Genomic DNA, 24494 nt, shown 5'->3' on the forward strand with positions numbered 1-24494 from the left:
ATTTAATTATTCCGAGATAAAAAACATAAGAATCACATTTTATTCATAGACATAAAGATGGAGTAAAATTAATTCCATGTAATATAGCCAAGATACCATTAACAGTAGCTGTAAGATATAAAGCAGCATTTTTCAGGCTTGCCCATCAGTCAACAAAAACATCCACACAGTTAACTATTTTGATTCTGAAGAGGTTGGGGTGACCACAATGGAACAGGTCGACCTTACATATCCATAGATAACCTTGTCTCCACTGACATACAGTAATGATAGACCTTCACATCCACTCTGCAGGAAACAACAAATGACACTTTGTTCATAGAAGAATTAGGTTTTATTAACACAAAATGCTCCAGAGCAGCATTTTTTAAAAAGGGTTCCAGAAAGAGTTCTCTGTCATTCATGGCAGAGCACTACTCAACTTTCAGCAAAACAAACCTCAAGTAAACGGAATCAATCTGGGATCGCAGTCACTGCACTGCGCAATGATATAAACAGGTCCTTCCTCTTTTTTTAGTGCCCAGAAATGCCAGAAGAAATCCTGCAAATGAGGAAGTGCTTACCAGGAACTGCAGGGAGAAGGTAACAGATAAAATGGATGGGATGCAGTACCTATCTGCAGGACTCATGCTCTTCCCTCAAACACATTTATTGCAGAACCAAGGTATATGTAGGCAACAGTTCTAAAAAGTAACCCTTGCTTGCTTTTCTGTCCTCAGACAATCTCTAGTACAAGCTGTACCAAGCATTGCACTGTTGTCAATGTCAAAGCTGCACTCCTTCGCAGAAACCTAACCTTAGAACCCTTCCAAGCTGTTTGCTGTTATGTAGCATGGCACTATGCTGCTTACTCTTCATTGCAGAAGTTCAAACCGAATGGTGAGGAGCCTCTCAATTTTTGTTAATATAACTTCAGCATTCACAGCTGGCTGTGATATTTGCCTGCTTTACCTGATTTCACAAAATTCAGAAAAGGCATTCATGTCAGGAGTGCCCTTCTCTATAAGGATGTCTCTTACATGCATTGTTCTTCAGCAGTCTGTGCAGTTCACTTACCCCATGTCCTCACCCCAATCTAAAGACTTTCCTTCCATCAGTAAAGCATGCACACCTTCTCAACACACTCCACAGTACCTGGAAAAAATTCTGTTTGTATTATGATTTGTCTGTCTAAAGGTTGCTTTCCAAGGCCAGAATTATTTGCTAGTACCATGAATAATTAGACTATAGACATGCAATGATCTTGAAACTGAGTAAAGTAACAGTAAGGAAATCTACAGGGCTAATGAATTTGACCACCTTTGTAGAGCTTTTCAGAACAATGTTAAGGAGATTACCAATACTGACCTAACATCCGAAAATTGCTGCAGATGAATTTCTAGGCCAATAAGTTAATAGGCAGATGGACATGGAAACTTGTACAAGAAGGAACTTGAGAAGACACCATAATGTGTGCTAATTAAGGAATATCATGAATTGCTTGAAGGAACATTTGAGAGGGAGGGGGAATCAACTGATGGTGAAAGAGAGATGCATCTAACACACTATTCAGACTTGCAACGTGTGCAAAATGCACATATGCAGAAATTAGTAAGGTAAGTCACTTTTAATTGATGATTTTAACCCACATATACATTAGGAAAAGGAGACTAGCTTTTGTCTGAAAAATACTAATCTTCGGCAGAGGATAGCTTTATGCAATATTAAGTCCAAGAACTAGCATGGAAACAGGCTATAGTGTACATGAGTATTTAGCCATTGGCACTTATAATTGGCCAGATTGTGCTGGCTTTTGCCAAATAGAGTTGCTGGCATTCAGCCACTTAAGTTGTCGTATGTCCTGGACTTCCAGCACTGTGCTGCAAAATCTGGAAGGCTGCACCTAATGATTGATTCAAAGGCTTCAACAGAGCATTGGCCAAGAACAGAGAGTCAGAATCAACTCCAAAGTATTGAGAAAACTGCTATAAGGAGAACAAAAATGAAACCTTCAGTGGGAGCATGTTCATTTATGTGCTAACCACATCAGGAATAACTTGCAGCCATGACTATGGGAAGATGTTGAGTACACATCAGGTGAAATAGATTGGAGAGGTTAGAAAGGGAACAATGGAATTTTACCAAAATATTGTCAGGACTGCAGAAGTTTTACTTTAAACAAAATAATTGCCCAGATATTTCCTTTATTAGAGAACTCTATAACTAGGTTTATGGGATATAGATTTACAAAAAGGTATATAGATAAATAGGCAGGAATAGAAGAAAAATTAGAAGAAATGCTTTCATTCAAAGAGCCGAATAGAAATTCTCAATTCGTTAAAAGTAAATGAATGGGTATATTGCATCATCTACAAGGCTACACTGCCCGACCTGGGAGATGGAATTCATCTGAATAGATACGACCAGCATGAAAGTGACCTTCTTTTCTGATGCTAATTGGATCAAAGCACCATACATTCAATGTAATATTTGAGTGGATTTTAAGCAATTTTATATATATCTACCATTTAGTTAAGTTCTGCATTTTGCATTTCATTTGTGGATTCTTCACAGTATTAATTATTGGCAAATAAGCTGCATGTTATGCAAGTTGCACAATTAATGAGTTGCCCTACTAGAAATAATTATTTGGTAATTACTGTCACCCCAGGCTGCCATAGCCTTTTTCACTTTAGCTAATATTATTATAGGATTTTTTTGCTAACATATGTTTGGAGTCCAGTTTCATGAAATATAAATATTACAGATGATGGCACTTGTTGAATGGGGGAGCTAGGTGCAGTGAAGAGGGCAGGGTGGATAATAAGAACAGAAAATAGTCAAATACTTGGCAGGTGAGGCAGAATCTGCAGAATGAGAAACAGAGTTAACAATTCAGGCTGAAGACTCTCTATGGAGGAAAGAAGAATTGTGTTAAAGACAATCAATGCTGAATGTATAAGCATCCCAGTAGCAACAACCCAAATCAAGAGTTTGAGAAAATAGGAAAAGATTCAAAATATGATCTCATAGGAAGTGTGAAAATATCCTTTGGGAAAAGCTCCTGTAAAGGACCGTAAAGGACTTTGGAAGTGAAATGCTGGGGTACTGCATACAGTCATGGTCACCACTCTATAGGAGGGATGTGATTACACTGGAGAGGATGAGAGAAGATTTACCTAATGTCCCCTGGGACAGGGCACTTTATAGTGCTGAGGAGAGACTGAGAAGGGACTTGCTGGGACATGATAGTAGTATACAAAATTATGAAAGTCATAGACAGGAAAAACAATAGGAAACCTTTCAATGTGTCAGAATTAACTAAAACCCAAGGGTAAATATTTAAGATAAGAACTAGAAGATTTAGAGGTGATTTAAGGAAGAATGTTTTCATCCAGGTTCTAGATGGTTCTACCTGAGTGAGTGATGTAGCCAGGTACTCTCACAACATTCAAGAACTATCTAGACAAGTACTTGAATGACTCAATGAGTCAGGTACTGGTAAATGGGAATAGTATAGACAGGTACTAGATAGTTGGCATGGGCATGATGGGCTGAAGGGCCTGTTTGTGCTGTTTAACTCTATGATTATGACTGTTAAGATGAGTGACCTGATTGCAGAAATAGAAATACCTGGATATGATCTTAACCATTAGAGAAATACATTTGCAAGGTGACCAAAGCTAGCATCCCATATTCAAGGATACTGAATATTTTACAAGGCTAGGTAAAAAGGAAAAACAAGAGGTGGGATAGCTCTGTTAATAAAGGATGTGATTTTTACAGAAATGAAAAAATAATCTTTCTTCAGAGAGTCATGGTGTAAAATCAGTCTGGCTGGAGGCAAGAGAAAGCATGGGAAAACATTGCTAGTGTGTGTAGTCAGCAGGCCCTCTAAAAGTTAAATTATGAGCTAATAATCACTGAAATTTAGGAGAATGGCAGGTAATTTTATTATAGTATGCAAGATTCAAAGGGGTCTAACAAAACAGCTAGGTTTCTGTCATGGATAATCCAGAATGGGGATTATAGTTTCAAAACAAAGATCAAATGATTTCTTTTCTCTGAGGATCATGAATCTTTGGAATTCTCCATCTTAGAGAACTGTTGAGACTCAGCAATTGTACATATTCAGGGCTGAGGTAGATATATGTTTTTAGGTCTTGTGGGGAACAAACAGGAAAGTTAAATTGAGGCCAAAGACCAGCCATAACATTATCAAATACAGAGAGAGATTAAGTGACTCATGCCCCATTTCTGCTCTTACGTTTGGGCCTACTTAGACCCTCTAACTTGTACCTTAAAGTTTTCCACATAGGAATTGGATGATCTTCTAATTACCATCTCAGCTGAGCTTAATCCAATGTTTATTTGACCTCCATTTCCATACAGTCCAAAATATTGCAGACAGGTAATCATGATAGGAACAATATGTAATATTTGCATCGGTAGCTAAAGACACAGCTAATAAATGAGTTGATATCATCCTATTGGTTGAGGCCTGGGATTGAATTATGATCTTCCCGATAGAGCAAGTTCACCCCCTCAGCAATCAAAGAATTAAACAAATGACTTCAAGTGATTTTTTTGAACAAAATAGATGAAAATGCAACATTTATACTATCAAAACATTTTGTAAAGAACAAAACACACTCACCCTATCTAACCGTTTTGCTTCTATATGCCTAAGCAGTTGTTGTCTCCAGTCTAGAGGTATTTTAGCGGTGCTCTCATCTCCTTTCAACTGTGAGGACCTGATTCTTAGATCATTGCTCGCTGAAGGCTTTTCACTGTAGTTAGCAATGTTATAATCAGAAGGTAACTTCTCTAACAGAGCAGCCATGGTAGGCCTTGCTGAAACTGGTCTGGTTTGGGAAAATCCATAGCTTTCTGTACTGTAGCTCCTCGCAGACAAAGGCCTCCTCTGAGTCAAAGGCTTATCTTGGAAATTCCTACCCTGATTTTTCAAGTCTTGGAACGTTGAATAATCTTCATCATACCTTTCATTTCTTTTGAGATATTGTGACTCAACCAATGATGCACTGTTTTGATGTTCTAAAACCCCTCGGTAGTGAGTCCTGACATATCTGTCACTTTGGGGGGCCTCTGAGGCTTCGTTAACTCTTCGATGCAATGCCATTTCTGTAGAGGTTGCCATAGAGTCACCCCTTCTTAAGAATCCAACCCGGTCCTCTTGAGCTGAAAACCGAGGATTCATAGGTTCATCATTTACTGTAGCCTGTGAGAATGAATACATGTGTTCCATGGGTTCATAGCCTCTGAAGGAGCATGGGTTAATGACATCTTTTGAAGTATTCTTGCCCTGCTGCACACCATAGTCAACATTATGCGTAAAAGAGGTGGTTACTCGTCTCTCAGGTTTAACACTTACTACACCTTGGGGATTGAAACTTTGGTCAAAATGGTACACTCTTTTTGTAATCGGAATTTTCTGAGAGATCTTTATGCTTCCATACGCGTCTGATAAATCTTCATCCAACATTGGAGCAGAAAGACTGCGTGACATTCCTTGTTCTTGGGGTGGCATCTGCTCTGTTATATCAATGCTACAAGGATTTTCTGAGCTGGAACCATAACCGTCCAGTGGTATATTATAAACCTTGAAGGCCCCAATGTCAATTTCATCAATGCTTTGGGATTTCTTAAACTGACCGGCTTTAACTGATCTCATCATTGGTGCAAGTCTCTCTGTACTCTTACTGACAATAATAGCACTCTTGGCAGATTCAGGTCTGCAGGTGTGTGTGAATTTGTCCATATGACCTCTACTTAAACTAGATTCTCTGGAATTGAGGAAACTCCATGGAGAACCTGATGAAAATGTACTGGAAAAATCTGGAATTCCACGCGTTGACTCTCCCAAATCTTTTCTATCAGGAATAGGACTGCTGAAAGGAGTAGTCTCCAATTTTGATGGAAATGCTGTTCTGTCCTCAAATGGACTGGGTGTTCTGGTCCAGTTTTGCCAAGGGTTCCTTGGAGGCACTTCAGTCTCAGGTGTACTTCTGACACTATGTACTGTATGTTCTAATTCCAGTGGAATGCCTACAATTCTGTCCTGTCTCATTAAAGGCCTACGCCCCTGGGCAGATGTGCTCCTTGATTTTGTGCTTATTAAAGGGTTGGCACTAGGATTTTCTAAGATTGAAGTGCTTTCTTCTGAGACAAAACCTGTATTATCATAGTGTGAGTTGTCATTCCACTTATCAGAAAAAGAGTCATTCACTGGGTGTCTTTCGGCACGTTGCTGTAGACTTGCTGTTGATGCTGTTTCTCTCTGGCTGAGTAAAGGCTTTGCTTCAATATTTTGTTGAAATGTTTGTGTTAACCTGCTGAGTCAGAAGAATATCAGATATTTGAATGCATAATCAGAGAATTACCGATATTTGGAAGTTTACTCATCCACTATACTAATGAACCGTATTATGCGTATACATTTGTAACAGTAGAACACTGGATAGTCATTTGATTTTTATGCCTTTCTTTAATGTATTGATCTTGTCTGCTCACTACTTGTGACCTAATATTGTGGATTCCGTTTACCAGAAGAATCAGGATCTCCCAGTGGCCACCCATTTCAATTCTACTTCCCGTTCCCATTCCAATATGTCAGTCCATGGCCTCCTCTACCGCTGTGATGTGGCCACACTTAGGCTGGAGGAGAGACACCTTATACACTGGGTGGCCTCCAACCTGATGGCATGAACATCGATTTCTCCAACTTCTGGTAACTGCCTCCCCGCCTCCTTCACCATTCCCCATTCCTGTTTCCCTCTCTCACTTCATTTCTTTCCCTGCCTATCACCTCCCTCTGGTGTTCCTCCCCTTTCCCTTCTTATGGTCTTCTACCCTCTCCTATCATATTGACCCTTCTCCAGCCCTTTATCTCTTTTGCCAATGAACTTCCCAGTTCTTTACTTCACCCCCTTCCCCTCTCCCAGTTTTACCTACCACCTTGTACTACTTCCTCCCCTCACGCCACCTTCTTTTCTGACTTCTCATCTTTTTTCCAGTCCTGATAAAGGGTCTTGGCCTGAAACGTTGATTGTATTTATTTCCACAGATGTTGCCTGCCCTGCTGAGTTCCTCCAGCATTTTGTGCGTGTTGCTTGTGACTGAAACCTTGATTTCAAATAATCTTACATTCTCAAATGTTCAATGTTACAATCCTAACCAATATTTTATGGAAGATTGCATGCGGCCATGCTGCACAATAGTATAAAATACTACTAACCTGTGTATCTGCACAGATGCCAAGTGAAAGTCCAACATATTCCCTCAAAATGGTAAGCATAAATCAATGGAGCTAATTGCTATTTAAAATTATCTGAGCAAAAGTCAAAACTGAACTTTTACGATGTGGGGCCAATGAATGGACACACTTTATGAAGCACCTTTACAAAGAATGGAGAGAGATTTGAATCCATTAATTTTGTTTATTTTTAACTCAAAGATTAAAAGGCCAGAGCCAGCCCTTTGTATTGCAGAGGATTAATCATCTGCCTCTTAAATAGAAATCCTTTAAGAAAGTTTTATATATTTTAACTTATAATGGCCATAAAATATATTTTGTAATTTGTCAAAATTCAAATTAAAAAATAATGTACCAATTTGCCCAGCTTTCAAGTCAATCCTGTGCTTCTTAATCTGGAATGTGGTCTTCCCATAATGATAGTTGAGAATATACTTCAGCTCCCATACTTCAACCCACCACTGAACTATCTGAGTTACAAGGCTGCTCAGTTAATAGAATATGTGCTTAGGGATATCATTTTGCCTTGTTGTTTTAGTACTTCATCATCCATTATGAAAAGCATCAAGCTTTTAGTATTTGCTCAATGGTTTAATTATACTTCCCATGAATTTCAGCATCTTATAACATATCAATTTAAGATAACTTCCTTTTATCCTGTCTACATTTGCAATTGATGATGAAACAAATAAATATACGAAGTCCCAACTCAGAGCAAATGGTCAATATATAGAGACATATTAATGTCTTTAATAGAAATTATAAATAATGCAGGCTCATCACTGACCCTTTTGGGATTTGTTTAGTTTCGGATTGTTAATCCAAAAAATGACCAATTTAATCTTTTCTCTCTATTTTCTGTCTGTTAGCCATGTTAAGATATTACACCAACTTTCAATACACTGATTTCAGGATGTAATCTTCTATATTCAATAGAAAGGAAGGACATAAGCCGGGAAGATGTGGAATCGATATGGGTAGAGCTGCGTAACACTAAGGGGCAGAAGACGCTGCTGGGAGTTGTGTACAGGCCACCTAACAGTAGTAGTGAGGTCGGAGATGGTATTAAACAAGAAATTAGAAATGTGTGCAATAAAGGAACAGCAGTTATAATAGGTGTCTTCAATCTACATGTAGATTGGGTGAACCAAATTGGTAAAGGTGCTGAGGAAGAGGATTTCTTGGAATGTATGCGGGATGGTTTTTTGAACCAACATGTCGAGGAACCAACTAGAGAGCAGGCTATTCTGGACTGGGTTTTGAGCAATGAGGAAGGGTTAATTAGCAATCTTGTCGTGAGAGGCCCCTTGGGTAAGAGTGACCATAATATGGTGGAATTCTTCATTAAGATGGAGAGTGACATAGTTAATTCAGAAACAAAGGTTCTGAACTTAAAGAGGGGCAACTTTGAAGGTATGAGACGTGAATTAGCTAAGATAGACTGGCAAATGACACTTAAAGGATTGACGGTGGATATGCAATGGCAAGCATTTAAAGGTTGCATGGATGAACTACAACAATTGTTCATCCCAGTTTGGCAAAAGAATAAATCAAGGAAGGTAGTGCACCCGTGGCTAACAAGAGAAATTAGGGATAGTATCAATTCCAAAGAAGAAGCATACAAATTAGCCAGAGAAAGTGGCTCACCTGAGGACTGGGAGAAATTCAGAGTTCAGCAGAGGAGGACAAAGGGCTTAATTAGGAAGGGGAAAAAAGATTATGAGAGAAAACTGGCAGGAAACATAAAAACGGACTGTAAAAGCTTTTATAGATATGTAAAAAGGAAAAGACTGGTAAAGACAAATGTAGGTCCCCTGCAGACAGAAACAGGTGAATTGATTATGGGGAGCAAGGACATGGCAGACCAATTGAATAATTACTTTGGTTCTGTCTTCACTAAGGAGGACATAAATAATCTTCCAGAAATAGTAGGGGACAGAGGGTCCAGTGAGATGGAGGAACTGAGCGAAATACATGTTAGTAGGGAAGTGGTGTTAGGTAAATTGAAGGGATTGAAGGCAGATAAATCCCCAGGGCCAGATGGTCTGCATCCCAGGGTGCTTAAGGAAGTAGCCCAAGAAATAGTGGATGCATTAGTGATAATTTTTCAAAACTCGTTAGATTCTGGACTAGTTCCTGAGGATTGGAGGGTGGCTAATGTAACTCCACTTTTTAAAAAAGGAGGGAGAGAGAAACCAGGGAATTATAGACCGGTTAGCCTAACATCGGTGGTGGGGAAACTGCTGGAGTCAGTTATCAAGGATGTGATAACAGCACATTTGGAAAGCGGTGAAATGATCGGACAAAGTCAGCATGGATTTGTGAAAGGAAAATCATGTCTGACGAATCTCATAGAATTTTTTGAGGATGTAACTAGTAGAGTGGATAGGGGAGAACCAGTGGATGTGGTATATTAGGATTTTCAGAAGGCTTTTGACAAGGTCCCACACAGGAGATTAGTGTGCAAACTTAAAGCACACGGTATTGGGGGTAAGGTATTGGTGTGGGTGGAGAGTTGGTTAGCAGACAGGAAGCAAAGAGTGGGAATAAACGGGACCTTTTCAGAATGGCAGGTGGTGACTAGTGGGGTACCGCAAGATTCTGTGCTGGGACCCCAGTTGTTTACAATATATATTAATGACTTGGATGAGGGAATTAAATGCAACATCTCCAAGTTTGCAGATGACACGAAGCTGGGTGGCAGTGTTAGCTGTGAGGAGGATGCTAAGAGGATGCAGGGTGACTTGGATAGGTTGGGTGAGTGGGCAAATTCATGGCAGATGCAATTTAATGCGGATAAATGTGAAGTTATCCACTTTGGTGGCAAAAATAGGAAAACAGATTATTATCTGAATGGTGGCCGATTAGGAAAAGGGGAGGTGCAACGAGACCTGGGTGTCATTATACACCAGTCATTGAAAGTGGGCATGCAGGTACAGCAGGCGGTGAAAAAGGCGAATGGCAGGCTGGCATTTATAGCGAGAGGATTCGAGTACAGGAGCAGGGAGGTACTACTGCAGTTGTACAAGGCCTTGGTGAGACCACACCTGGAGTATTGTGTGCAGTTTTGGTCCCCTAATCTGAGGAAAGACATCCTTGCCATAGAGGGAGTACAAAGAAGGTTCACCAGGTTGATTCCTGGGATGGCAGGACTTTCATATGAAGAAAGACTGGATGAACTGGGCTTGTACTCGTTGGAATTTAGAAGATTGAGGGGGGATCTGATTGAAACGTATAAGATCCTAAAGGGATTGGACAGGCTAGATGCAGGAAGATTGTTCCCGATGTTGGGGAAGTCCAGAACGAGGGGCCACAGTTTGAGGATAGAGGGGAAGCCTTTTAGGACCGAGATTAGGAAAAACTTCTTCACACAGAGAGTGGTGGATCTGTGGAATTCTCTGCCACAGGAAACAGTTGAGGCCAGTTCATTGGCTATATTTAAGAGGGAGTTAGATATGGCCCTTGTGGCTACGGGGGTCAGGGGGTATGGAGGGAAGGCTGGGGCGGGGTTCTGAGTTGGATGATCAGCCTTGATCATAATAAATGGCGGTGCAGGCTGGAAGGGCCGAATGGCCTACTCCTGCACCTATTTTCTATGTTTCTATGTTTCTATATGGAGCTTTCAGGAAATCTAAATTTACTGTTTCCCTCTGTTAGCCTTAAAGGCTGCTTGATAGTCCGCGAGGAGGTGACGAGCCAAGGGGACTCTTTCCATGCTGTACGAGTCATAGTGCCTTCCATATACCTATCCAAATGTCTCTTAATTGTTGCAGTTGTACCCGTCTCAACCGCTTCCTCTAGCACCTCAGTCCAGGTACTCACTATCCTCTGTGTACCGAAGTTACCTCTTTGATCTCTTTTAAATATCTCCCCTTTTATTTTATATCAGTGTCCACTAGTTTTAGACTCCCCAGACCATGGGAAAAAACTATGACTACGCACCTTATTCGTATCCCCCTTGATTTTATACACTACTGTGAGATCACTCCTCATCCACCTACGCTGCAAGGCATAAAGACCAAGTGTGACCAAACTCTCCCTACAACTCTGGTCCTCTAATCCAGGCATCATCCTTATAAATCACTTCTGCACCTTCTCCAGTTTGTCAATGTCTTTCCTGTAAAAGGGTGACCAAAACTGTACACAATATTCCAAGTGCAACCTCACCAATGACTTATACAACTACAATGTAATGTCCCTACTCCTAAATTCAATGCCCTGATAGTTGAAGGCCAGCATGCTATTGCCTTCTTCATTACCCAGTCTTCTTGTGCAGCCACTTTCAGCAAATTTAACTCTGGTAAATTTAACAAAAATGATATCCCTTTCAATTAAACCATGTTGACTCTGTTTGATTGTTTCAAGGTTTTCCAAACATATTCTTATTACATTCATAATTATCGATTCTAACATTTTCACAAAGGCAGGTGTTAGCTAACTGGCCTACAGTTTCCTGTTTCCTGTCTCTCTTTCTTGAATAGCATTTGTAGTTTTCCAATCCTCTGGGACTTCTCCAGAATCCTAGTAAATTCACAAATGAATATTCTATCACTGCAGCTTTTTCTTTAAGACCTAAGGATACAAGCCACCAGGTCTCTGGGACTTGTCGACCTTTAGCAATATTAGTTTGCTTAATACTTTCCCAGCAAAAGACTATTGTAAATTCTTCCCTCCTTGTAGCTTCTTGATAACTTATTTGTGTGCATTTAGTGTTCCAAGTATTACAAAAGATTTTAAATCCCTAGCCTTTCTCTAAATCATATTATTAATTTTCCAGTTTCATTCTCATCGTCCAACGGACCACTGTTTACTTTATGTTCTCTCCCCGTCTTCTCTTTTTATTAGGTACAGGAGGTTCCCACTGAGTGTATGTTCATGGTCTTCTGCTGCAGCAGACCACCCACTTCAAGGGTCAACATGTTGTGAGCTCAGAGATGCTCTTCTGCACACTACTATTCAAGCTACTGTCGCCTTCTCATCAGCTTGACCCAGTCTAGCCATTCACCGCTGACTCCTCTCCTTAATAAGGAGTTTTTACCAATGGAACTGCCATTCACTGGATGCTTTTTGGTTTTTGCACCATCCTCTGAAAACTGGAGACCATTGTGTATGAAAATCCAGGGAGATCAGTGGTTTCTGAGATACTCAACCCACCCCATCTGGCACCAACAATCATTCCACTGTCTAAGTCACTTAGATCATATTTCTTCCCCATTCATACACTTGGTTTGAACAACAACTGGACCTCTTGACTATGCCTGCATGCTTTTATGCGGAGTTGCTGCCACATAATTAACTGATTAACTATTTACATTAACAAATAGATGTACAGGTGTACCTATTAAAGTGGCCACAGAGGGTATAATTTTGCTTAGTCAGTCATTGGTGCTTTCTAAGAATTTCCATTTTCTCTGGTCAATCACTTATCTTTGCAAATTTATATCCCTTTCTTTCAGTTTTCTATAATCTTTAATATCCTTAAAAAGCATTCTTGTTAGGTCATTTTTCTCTGCAATATATATTTGCTGAGATTTACAAAATAACTTTTTAAAAATATCCTCCACTGCTCATCTACCATTTTACACTTTAACACATTTTCCAACTTTAGCCAACTCTATCTTTACTCTGTTATTATTGTTTTATTTTAGTTTGGGACAACGGTTTCAAATGGTTTGAAACTATATCATACTATGATCACTCTTTTTCTGGGGTATCTTTGCTGCAAGATCATTGATTAATCCTGTCGTATTACACAGTACCAGTCCCCCATTCCTCTTTCTATCCAAGGGTAAAACCTCTGGTCATTCATTTTCCCTCTTCGCAAGGTTCTGCAGCCAGTTAATTGTATTTTTGATCATGGCACCAGGGAAGCACCACACCATCCATATAATAGTAATGCTCATCTATCTCTCTAGCGATTAGCAGGTGGTAATAACAAAAGGCTGGAAGACTGCAAATGTTACATTCTTGTCAAAAATGGGTACCAATCTGTCATCTGCCAATCTGTCATCTTACCCATCAGAGATATTCTCGTCTAAGTAATTGTTCCTTTATCTTCTATGAAGCATAAAACTAACTTGTTTTCGCTTTTTTCCCCAGTTCTAATGAAGAGTTTGTCTTGAAACTTTATTCTGCCTCTCTATCTACTGATGCTACCTGATCTAAATATTTTGAATATTTTCTGTTTTTATCTTGGAAAAGACTGAATAGAACATTGAGCAACACACAAAATGCTGGAGGAACTGAACAGATCAGGTAATGAGCCTGGTCAGACAACTGACCTTTCACTGGGTGAGCAGTTAGGGAACAGTGACCACAACTTCTTAACTTTCAGGATAGCTAAAGATAAGAATAGGTATGGTTCTTCCAGGACAGCTTTAAATCAGGGTAGGGGAAATTACGAGGGCATTAAGCAGGATCTAAGAAGAGTTAATTGGGAACACCTTTTCTCTGGCAAATCCACATCAGACAAGTGAAGGGTGTTTAAAGGTCAATTGCATAGAGTCCGGGAAAGGTATTTTCCTGTTAGAAGAAAGGACAAGGATGGAAAGATGAGAGAACCTTGGTCATCCAGAGAGGTGATGAATTTAATCAAGAAGAACAAAGAAATGTATGTAAAGCTTTGGAAATTAGGATCAAATGAAGTGCATGAGGAGTATAAAGAAGCTAGAAAAGAACTAAAGAAGGGAATTAAAAAAGCCAGGAGGAGCCATGAAAGTCATTGGCAAGTAGGATTAATGTGAATTCCAAGGTATTCTATCTGTACGTTTGTACGTCAAGAGCAAGAGGATAACTAGGGAAAAGGTAGTACTACTGAAGGATTAAAAGGGGAAACATTTGCTTGGATGTGGAATATGTGAGTGAGGTACTTACTAAGTATTTTGTTTCAGTATTTACCAAGGAAAAGGGTATGGAAGATCAAGAGATCAGTGCTGAGTGTATAAATATTTTAGAGCGTTTAGAGACCACTCTAAGGAGGAGGAATTGTTGGGCCTCCTAATGAGTATTAAGGTGGATAAATCCCTAGGGCCTGATGGGATTTACCCCAGGTTATTGATGGGGGCAAGAGACGAGATTTCTCCGGCCTCTCTAGGCACAGGTGAGGTCCTCGAGGAATGACAAGCGGCTAATTTTGTACCTTTATTTAAGAAGGGAACAAGGGGAAATCCTGGGAACTATAGACCGGTGAGTCTCACGCTAGTTGTAGGGAAATTGCTGGAAAAAATTCTTAGGGATAGGATCTATTAGCATTTGGAAGCCCATGGCCTACTTAGGGAGAGCCAGAATGGAAGTCATATCTTACCAACGACTGAGTTTTTTGACAAATGACAAGACAGATTTATGAGGGTAGGGCAGTGGATGTCGTCCACATGGATTTTAGTAAGGTGTTTGACAAAGTCCCTTATAGGACCCTAATCCAGAAGATTAAGATCCATGGGGTCTGCAGCAAATCGGATGTTGGGATTTAGAATTGGTTTGTCCATTGAAGGTAGTGGTTGAAGGGACTTATTCTAGCTGAAGGTCTGTAATTAGTGGTGTTCCACAGCCTGCTGTTGAAAATGTAGATGGGTGGGTTAGTAAATTTGCAGATGATACCAAAATTCATAGAGTTGTGGATAGTGTAGAAGACTGGCAAAGAAAACAGCATGATATAGATCAGTTGTAGATATGGGCAGAGAAATGGCAGGTGGAGTTTAACCCAGATAAATGTGAGGTGTTGCACCTTGGTAGGGCAAATGCAAGGAGACAGTACACTGTTAGGGGCAAGATCCTTAACAGTGTTGCTGAGCAGAGAGATCTTGGGATCCAAGTTCACAGTTCCTTGAAAGTGGCTACACAGGTGGACAAGGTGATTAAGAAGGCTTATGGAATGCTTGCTTTTATTAGTTGAGGTATCGAGTTCAAAAGTAAAGAGGTTCTGTTGAAACTTTATAAAATTGGTTAGGCCACATCTGGAGTATTGCATACAGTTCTTGTCACCCCACAAAAGGATGTTGACGCTTTGGAGAGGGTGCAGAAGAGGTTTAGCAGGATACTGCCTGGTTTAGAAGGCATATGCTACCATGAGAGGCTGGATAAAAATTTGGTGGTTTCTCTGGAGTGGTGGAGACTGAGAGGAGATCTGATGGAGGTTTATTAGATTAAGAAAAGCATAGATAGAGTGGACAGGAAGTACGTTTCCCAGGGTTGAAATGTCTAATACCAGAGGGCATGCATTGAAGGTTTGAGGGGGTAGGTTCAAAGGGAATGTGAGAAGTAAGCTTTCTTACTCAGAGTGTGTTGATGCCTGGAATGCACTTCCTGGTATGGTGGCAGAAGCAAATACATTAGAGCCTTTTAAAAGACATTTAGATGTATGTGAGGAAGATGGAGGGATATGGACATTGTGAAGGTAGGAGGGATTAGCGTTCACGGGCTTTTGATTTGCCTTTTAGCTGGTTCGGCACTATATTGTGGACCAAAAGGCTTGCTTCAGTGCTGTACTGTTCTATGTTCTATCTATCTGTGGAAATGATTAAACAGTACATGCTTTGGGCCGAGACCCTTCTCAGCACTAGGAAGGAAGGGGGAAGTAGGAGGAGGACCAGCCAGTAGGTAATAGGTGAAGCCACGTAGGTGGGAAAGATAAAGGAATGAAAAGAAGACAGGAGAGGAGAGTGGACCATGGGAAAAAGGGAAGAAGGAACAGCAACAGGGGGGAGGCGAGAGGCAAATAAGGAGAAAAGGTAAGAGGACAGAGGGAATAGAATAAGAGGAAAGGGGGAGGGAAAACATTACCAGAAGGAGAAATTGATGTTAATGCCATCAAGTTGGAGGCTATCTAGGCAGAATATGAGATATTGCCCGTCACCCTAAGAGTGGGCTCATCGTGGTAAAGGAGAAGGCCATGGACTGACATGTCGGAATGGGAATGCAGATAGGAATTAAAATGGTTGTTCTCCGGGGAATTCTGCTTTTAGCAGATGGAGCAGAGGTGCTCAACAAAGCGGTCCCCCAATTTAGGTCTCAGCAATGTGAAGGAGGCTGTAACGTGAGCACCAGATACAATATACAGCCTCCAAAGGATTCGCAGGTGAAGCGTTGCCTCACTTGGAAGGACTGTTTGGCTTCCTGAATGGAGGTGAGGGAGGAAGTAAATGGGCAGGTGTAGCATTTCTCTCACTTACAGGTATATGTGCCAGGTGAGATATTACGGGGAGGGACAAGTGGACAGGAGAATCATGGAGGGAGTGATTCCAGTGGAAAGCAACAAGTGGAGGTCAAGATGTGTTTGGTTGTAGGATCCCACTGAAGATGGAGGCAGTTGCAGAGAATGATGTGTTGGATACAGAGGCTCATGGCTCGGTAGGTGAGGGCAAGAGGAACTCTATCCCTGTTAATGCGGTGGGAAGATGGGATGAGCACAGATGTCCAAGAAATGGAGAAGATATGGGTGAGGCCAGAATCAATGCTGGAGGAAGGGAAACCCTACTCTTTGAAGGAGGAGGACATCTCTAATGTCCTTGAAAAGAATGCTTCATCCTGGGAATAGATGTAGTGGAGTCTAAGGAACTGAGAAAAAGAATAACAGTGCATTTTGCAGGACGCATGGTGGGAAGAGGTATAGTCAAGATATCTGTGGGAATTGGTAGGTTTATAAGAGATGTCAGTAGACAGTTTGTCTCTAGAAATGAGGCTAGAGAAATCAAGACAGGGGAGAGAGATGTCAGAAATGGACCATGTCAATTTAAGGGCAAGGTGAAAGTTGGAGGCAAAGTTGATGAAATTTACGAACACAGCATGGGTGCATGGAACAACATCGATGCAGTCCTCCAAATTCTGCTGAAAGAGTTGATGAAATTGACCAGCAAAGTTAAATAGAATATTTCCAGGCACAAGACTGCAGTGACCGGAGCTACCGGATTTGTTGTCTTTTGAGGAAGCTGAGAAAATTTGACAGATGTGGTTAACTCCATAAGTTTGGATGGAGTAAATAAAGAAGAAATGTTTCTAATGAGTGAGGAGTTGAGAATTCAAAGGAACAGATGTAAACAAATTGGTAAATGAATTAAAGGTGTAACCGGAAACAAAGTTTTATACTACTCACAGTCAGGATTTGAAATTCACTACTTTATAAGGATAGTTGTTAGGAAAGAAAGATTCAATGATATCCATCTAAGCTGATAAATACTTGAAGGGAAATAATTACAGCAATGCGGCAAAAAACAGTGGACCATGGTGAACGCTGTATCTGCTGTGAAATTAAAGAGCCAAATACTCTCCATTTGTGCCACTGCATGATTCCACAACATTTTCTTATGTCACCCTAATCTCACTCATGCATAGAATATACAGTCCCGAAGTTCTTTTATTACATAAAGAAGGGTGGGAAAAAAAGGAAAAACATACAAATTATTTTACACAAATAGAATATGCAAAGATTAAAAAGGTAATTAATAATTTCTATGAATTCACACACCTGTTTCCCCAAGAAGCTGCAGCTACACCATCTTTTACTGCTGTCTGCAATGTGCTGACTTTAATCGGTGCTCCAGAAGAACCTGAAGATGCTTGGGAAGGTGAATAATCTGAGTAGGAACCTGAGGAGCCACTGTTGTTTATTCTGTCACCCTCTGATTCATCTGTTGATTCTTAATGTACAATATAACATCGAAAAATCATTATCAAAAACAATTAATAAAATCATATGTGTTTTATATTGCTATGTCCACAAATTGCATTTTGGGGATACTATTAAGGAATGTTATTTTTTTTAATATGACAGAGCCAGGTAGGAATTAAACAGAAAGCTTGATTGGAAAGTAAACCAGCAGTCTAGAAGAGAATTCAATCATTGTGATTTGTCAAGTTAGGTTAACTATTCCCAAAATGGTACTTAAAATACTTTGTGCAGAGGGACACCTTTCACGGTGTTGTAATCCCCATTGAAAGTTTCAGGACCGTATGAAGTAATACGTGTTCACCGTTGTCCCCACAATCAATCTCCTTGTTGTTCACTGTTGACTTTACAAATGCGTAAATGTGGTTTTGATGCATTATTGGCAAAACTCAAAAATCCATATTTTCAAAGAAGAGAGGAAGTTGAAATAAAATAAATTCTAGAAGGTAAATAACTGTATTCAAAAGACTAGTATTAATTCAATCCTCATTTAACAAAAGGAATCTTGTTTAATGTAAAGTACTTTTTTTGTTTAATATTTTGCATAGGATATCCTACAGGTTTTATAAATGGCCCTAAGGGTCATTTACAGATGAATGCAAATATTTTGTTTTACTGATATTCCTTCCAGCTGTAATTGTGGCCCCAATAACTAAGCAGTTACAATGTTAATTCTAGTTTCCATAAATCAGTAGCGAAATGGAATTAGGAATTGTACGTGGCCCATTAATTAATATGGGAGGGAGGGAACGTCGACTCAGACCATGAGAGGCCTGTGTCGGGCATTTTCATGCCTTACAAGGCGCAGATTGGAAGTCTGTGTGGGGTGCCACCCTTCGCATAGACTAGTGCAATGTGTGATTAAGTGCCTTGCTCAAGGACACAAACGCTGCCACAGCTGAGGCTCGAACTAGTGACCTTGAGGTAACTAGACAAACGCCTTAACCACTTGGCCACGTGCCCAACACAATATGGCCGTGGCTGACCTGCCTCAGCTTACTCTTTTGTGCAAGTTTCAACAAACACTTCAAATCGCAATCTTTCAAAAATATATTAACCTCCTCAAGGATTTCCAGTGATCCAGTATCCACAAAAAATCCAGAGATTTATCAGTATCCTTGAGAAGAAATTCCTCTGCACCTCCTTATCTTAACTATGCCTCCTTCCTTAAAACACCCATACCAAAGGAAACATTTTAAAATCAATGTTGTCTTGCCCCTTTAGGATATCGTAGGTTTCCATATGACCATCCTTATTCTTATAAATTACCTTTTTAGCTATTTGAGTCAACCTTTGCATCCCAAGGATTAGCTGAGTGAACGTCTTCTAGAATGGTTTTAATGTTATTTCAGAAGTAAGGGAACTAGAACTGGATACTGTCCAAATATGGTTTTAACAACAGCTGTACAAAATTAGATCTCTGTTTATAAACAGGAACTGCCAACAGTGAAGACCAGCATTCATATATTTGCCTTTTCACCTAGATCCTCTGATACTCCACTCATTTTCAATCTCTCTCTATTTAGAGAATAGTTTGCTTTTCATTCCTCCTACTGAAGTGCATTACCTCACACTTTAGTAAATTCCCCTTTCCATATTTTTCACTCATTTACTTAACTGGCTTCATAGTGCAAATATTCCTAATGAAATATGCATTCTCACCTATTTTCACATCATCAGCAAACAAATCTTACAGCAGAGACACAAAAAATTCCCTTCTCATCAACAATATAGGTAGTAATTAATTTCAGGCCAAGGATTGATCCTTCGGACATTCTACCAGTTACACTTTTCCAGTCTGTGAAAGACCCATTCATTCTGACTCTACCTTCTCTCTGATAACCAGTCTTCGATTCTTGTTAACACACTATTGACAATATTGCCATAAAACAACACATTTTACGACACATGTCAATGATAGTAAACCTCATTCTGATTCTGTGGCACCTTACCAAATATCTTCTAAAACCCAAACGTTCAACAGTACTGATTTCCCTCTATGAAGTCTGTCTGCTTTATCTTTTAAGAACTCTAGCAAATTTGTCAAACTCAGTCTCCATTTCATAAAGCTATATTGACCACATTTGATTATATTAACCTTTTTTAAATAACTGGCTGTTTTTTTTCTTGATTGTAGACTCCAATATCTTCTCCACAAATACTGAGAAAAATAGACTATAGGTTTCCTGCTGTCACCACATCCACAATTTTCCAATCTATTGACATGGTCCTGGAATTCAGGGATTTGTCTACCTTGGAAAATCACTGAATTTGAAGCAATTTGGCTACATTTTCTCCCATTAGCTTTTTTAATACTTTGTTCTTCATGATAGGAAGGGAGATCTTGCATAATACTTTCGAATACTTGCAGAGTCCCCTGTGGGTGATGCAAAGTATTGTTATATCTATCATTGCATTGTTTTCCCTCATTAATTCCACAGCCAAATCTGCAAGGGCCTCACATTTACCTTTCCCGCCTTCTATCTTCTATATCAATAGAAGCTCTTGTTATTGTTTTGATATTACTTGTCAGTTTACTCCAACAATCAATTGTCTCCCTCCTCATTAGCTTTCTGTACTCTGTTGTTGGTTTCAGAACAAATCGCGGACCTCCCTTTTACCACATTGTGTGCTTTAGTACTTTGATCTAATATTTTCTTCGACCCCTTTTGTTAACCACAGATGCTTCACCTTCTCAGTGAGTTCCTCGTCCCAATTCAGGTCATTTTCCACTGACTGTTATGAATTGGCTGCTGAAATACCTGCCACTATTCTACTGACCTATTCTTTAGCCTACTTTCCCAGTCAACTCTAGACATCTCTTCCTGCAACCCTTTGTAATTTTTCTAATTTAAGTTGAGGACACAGGTTTTGGAGCTGGGGTGTTCACCCTCAAACTATATCTGGAATCCTAAATGTTGTGATTGCTAGTTCAAGATCATTTATTAATCCTACCTCTTCACAAATGACTAATTATAAAATAAGCTGTTCCCAGGCAAATTCTGTAATGTTTTGCTTTAAGAAACATTATGCACCCCATAAATTCCCCTTCCTCAATGCCCTTGTCAGTTTGATTAGTTCTGTCAATGTGTAAATTAAAATGACTTTTGATAATTACACTTCCCTTTTTATAAACTTTCAGCATTTCTACTTTTATGCTTTGACTTAACATGAGGCAACAATGTCGGGGTCTACAGATCACTCTCACCTTTGTTTCCTTCTCCCTGCTATTCTTTATTTCCACTGAAACCTATTCCACAATATAACCCATAGCACCTATATCACCACCTACCATCATATAGATATCTTCCTCAATTACTTATGCTACCTCCAACTCCTTTACAATTTTGCCCAATCTTTTGGCACACTGAGTAACCTGGAGGATTGAGTTCACTGAATACATTCTGATGACACATCTTAAACTTTGATTTTTATCAAATGTTACTCCCTGCATAATTTTCTTATATTTTCTGCTCCTTTGATTTTCATTCACCCTTTCGCTACTCGCTCTCCCATTTCTGTCTGATTTATTAAATCTCTTGTTACTTGAGCCCTCTTATTAGTTTTCAGCCTTATTGGCTGTGAATAGCACACAACACTGGTGCAACTGATGTTCAATATGTACTTATGATACCAGGGCCAGTGTCTCTGTCATTAATTGCCAGAGTTATCAGTAGTAGATTGAATGTCCAATTATTTATAACATTAATATGGTTTTAATTATCTATTTAGTCAAATGTTTCAACAACCGATTATTCCCCACCACCTCCAATAGTATGTTTAAGCCGTAACTCAATTGTTAGATTTCAACTAGAATTGGAATATGGCTCTAGATCACATAATTTGGACAACACACATTATTGTAAAATAGAAATTTACTTCAATATATTGTGATAGGGTTAGTGGTATATTTAACCTCACTTAAGATTTTAATCAGGGTATCAATATATTAAAATATCTGAGGTAGGGAACCAACTGAATATTTGAATACCTCCCTAATTCTAAGCCTTTAAATCTACAGGTGCTGGCACCAACCTTGTGCTGCAAACAAGTGATAATTCTTAGTTAGGGCCTACAAACACTATATCAGCACTGTTATGGAATCTGCAGTGTTATTCACAAATGGTATAAATTAATCTGGTTATCAAGCTAATTTAGTGAATTTGTGATCACCATTAACTGTACAAGAGGGATGGGCTGCACATAGACTAGAGGGGTACCAATACCCCGACCAGGAGGTTTGCTAATGATACTCGGGAAAGTTTAAACTACTTTGGCAGGGGGATGGGAATCAGAGCACCAAGTCAGAAAGTGAAGGGAAGGAGAAGAAGGTAAATGTCAGAGCTAGTAAAAATAGGCAGAAACATAGCAATAGACATTACGGGATGGATAGTTTGAAGTGTGTGTATTTTAATGCTAGGGGTATTATGGATAAAGGTGATGAAGTTAGAGCATGGATCAGTACATGGAACTATGATGTTGTGGCCATTAGAGTTCTGGTTGAGAGAGGTACAGGAATGGATGCTTAAAGTCCCAGGATTTCAATGTTTCAGAAAATATAGAGAGAGGGATATAAAGGGGGGGGGGGGTTGAGTTGCACAACTTATCATGGACAATATTAGAGCCGCACTCAGAGATGACATAATGGAGGGCTCGTCCACTGAGTCTATATGGGTAGAACTCAAAAATAGGAATGATGCAATCACTCTGATGGGATTGTACTACAGACTCCACCAAAAGGCACCGGGAGATTAAGGAACATATGTACAGATGATTAAAGAAAGATGTAAAAACAATAGGGTTGTTATGGGGGACTTCAACTTCCATAATATAATCTGGGACCTTCTTAAAGCAAGAGAATTCTTTGGGATAAGATTTATGAGCCTTTGGTAAACCATGGCCTAGGGTAGCCAGCCTGGCTTTGTGCAGGGCAGGGTCACATTTTACAAACTTGATTGAATATTTTGATGCAGTGATGAGGGTGATTGATGAAGGTAGAGCCATGGTTGTTGTCTCCATGTACTTTAGTAAGGTATTTGACAAGCTTCCTCATGGGAGGCTCATACAATGGATTAAATGCATGGCATTGATGGCGAACGTGTTACTTGCATTCAAAATTGGTTTGCCCAGAGGAGAGACGGTGGTAGTTGAAGGTACTTAATCTAGCTGGAGCTCTGTGATTAGCGGTGTTCTGCAGGGATCTGTACTGGGACCTCTGCTGTTAGTCATGTATATAGATAACCTGGATGAAAATGTAAATGGGTTGGTTAGTAACTCTGCACATGATATGAAGATTAGTAATGCTGTGGATAATGTAGAAGATTGGCAAAGAATATAGTGGCATATGGATCAGTTGCAGATGTGGCAGAAGAAATGCCAGATAGGGTTTACCCAGACAAATTTGAAGTGTTGCCTGTTGGTAGGTTAAATGTAAAGAGACAGTGTACTCTTAAGGGGAAGACCTTTAACAGTGTTGTAGAGCAGAGGGACCTTGAGATCCCTAGAGTGTTAACATAGATTGATAGGGTGGTTAAAATGCCTTTATTCATCAAGGCATTGAGTTCAAAAGTTAGGAAGTTATGTTGCAGCTTTATAAAACTCTAGTTAGGCCGCAACTGGAGTATTAAAGACAGTTCTGGTCGCTCCACTATCGGAAGGATGTCAAGGCATTTCAGTGAATGCAGAAGAGGTTTACCAGGATGCTGCCTGGATTAGAGGGCATGTGCTATAGCGAGAGGTTGGAGATACTTGATTTGTTTTCTCTGGAGCTGTGGAGGCTGACGAGAGATCTGATAGAGACAGGTATATAAGATTGTGAGTGGACAGACAATATCTTTTTTCCAGGGTTGTAATGTTTAATGCCAGAGGGCAAGTATTTAAAGTGAGAGGGGGTAAATTCAAAGGAGATACGAGGTGAAAGTTTTGTGTTTTTTTTTTACGTAGAGTGGTGGGTGCCTGGAATGAGCTGTCTGAGGTGACGGTAGATGGCGTTAGGGACTTTAAGACATATTTAGATAGGCACATGAATAGTTGGCCATTTGGTTACTAATTTAATTGATTCACTACAACACTATGGGCTGAAGGGCCTGTTTCTGTTCCTCACTATTGTTCTATGTTCTATTCACTCTGATATCATATCATGCTCCCTAGGTAGTAAGAATCGTGATGCAGCAACACAAAATGTAAATTAATTTATCACATATCTTAGAGCATTTGCTAAAAAAATCCTAGACTATGCAGCTGTATGCTAAAAGATATAACATTAATTTTACAATCTTTTCAGCAATTTTTTTCCTCAAGAGAAATGTGTAAAGTTGGGAACCCAAAGATCATATTCTCTATACAAACAAGATGATTCTCTCATTCTCATTTTGTCCCACCAAGATCATCCCTCAAGCAACATCCCTGAATGTTCTTGCTCTCCATCAGTCGACACCATACCTTTCTTCTCTTTACCTAACAGGACAGCTTTGGGCTTGAATAGCGGAGTTTCTGTAAGTGCAAGTCGCAGTTCTCCCATTCTCAAATCATTTGGCGAATCACCTAATGATCTCTGTGGAAGACAAATGAAGCAGATTTTTC

General features: G+C 39.7%; 1 protein-coding gene across 1 annotated transcript in view; it reads right to left on the reverse strand.

Moving 5' to 3' along the window:
- The window catches only part of lrrc7 (leucine rich repeat containing 7), a 631001-nt gene that overhangs the window by 60595 nt on the left and 545912 nt on the right, over positions 1-24494 (reverse strand). The window contains exons 22-24 of the mRNA XM_072273841.1: positions 24354-24465; positions 17712-17883; positions 4637-6329 (exon numbers count right to left, since the gene is read on the reverse strand). Coding sequence (XP_072129942.1) covers positions 4637-6329; positions 17712-17883; positions 24354-24465 — 1977 coding nt within the window. The remainder of the gene's footprint in view (positions 1-4636; positions 6330-17711; positions 17884-24353; positions 24466-24494) is intronic.

Source organism: Mobula birostris, chromosome 12, assembly GCF_030028105.1.
Source record: "Mobula birostris isolate sMobBir1 chromosome 12, sMobBir1.hap1, whole genome shotgun sequence".
NCBI lineage: Eukaryota > Metazoa > Chordata > Chondrichthyes > Myliobatiformes > Myliobatidae > Mobula > Mobula birostris.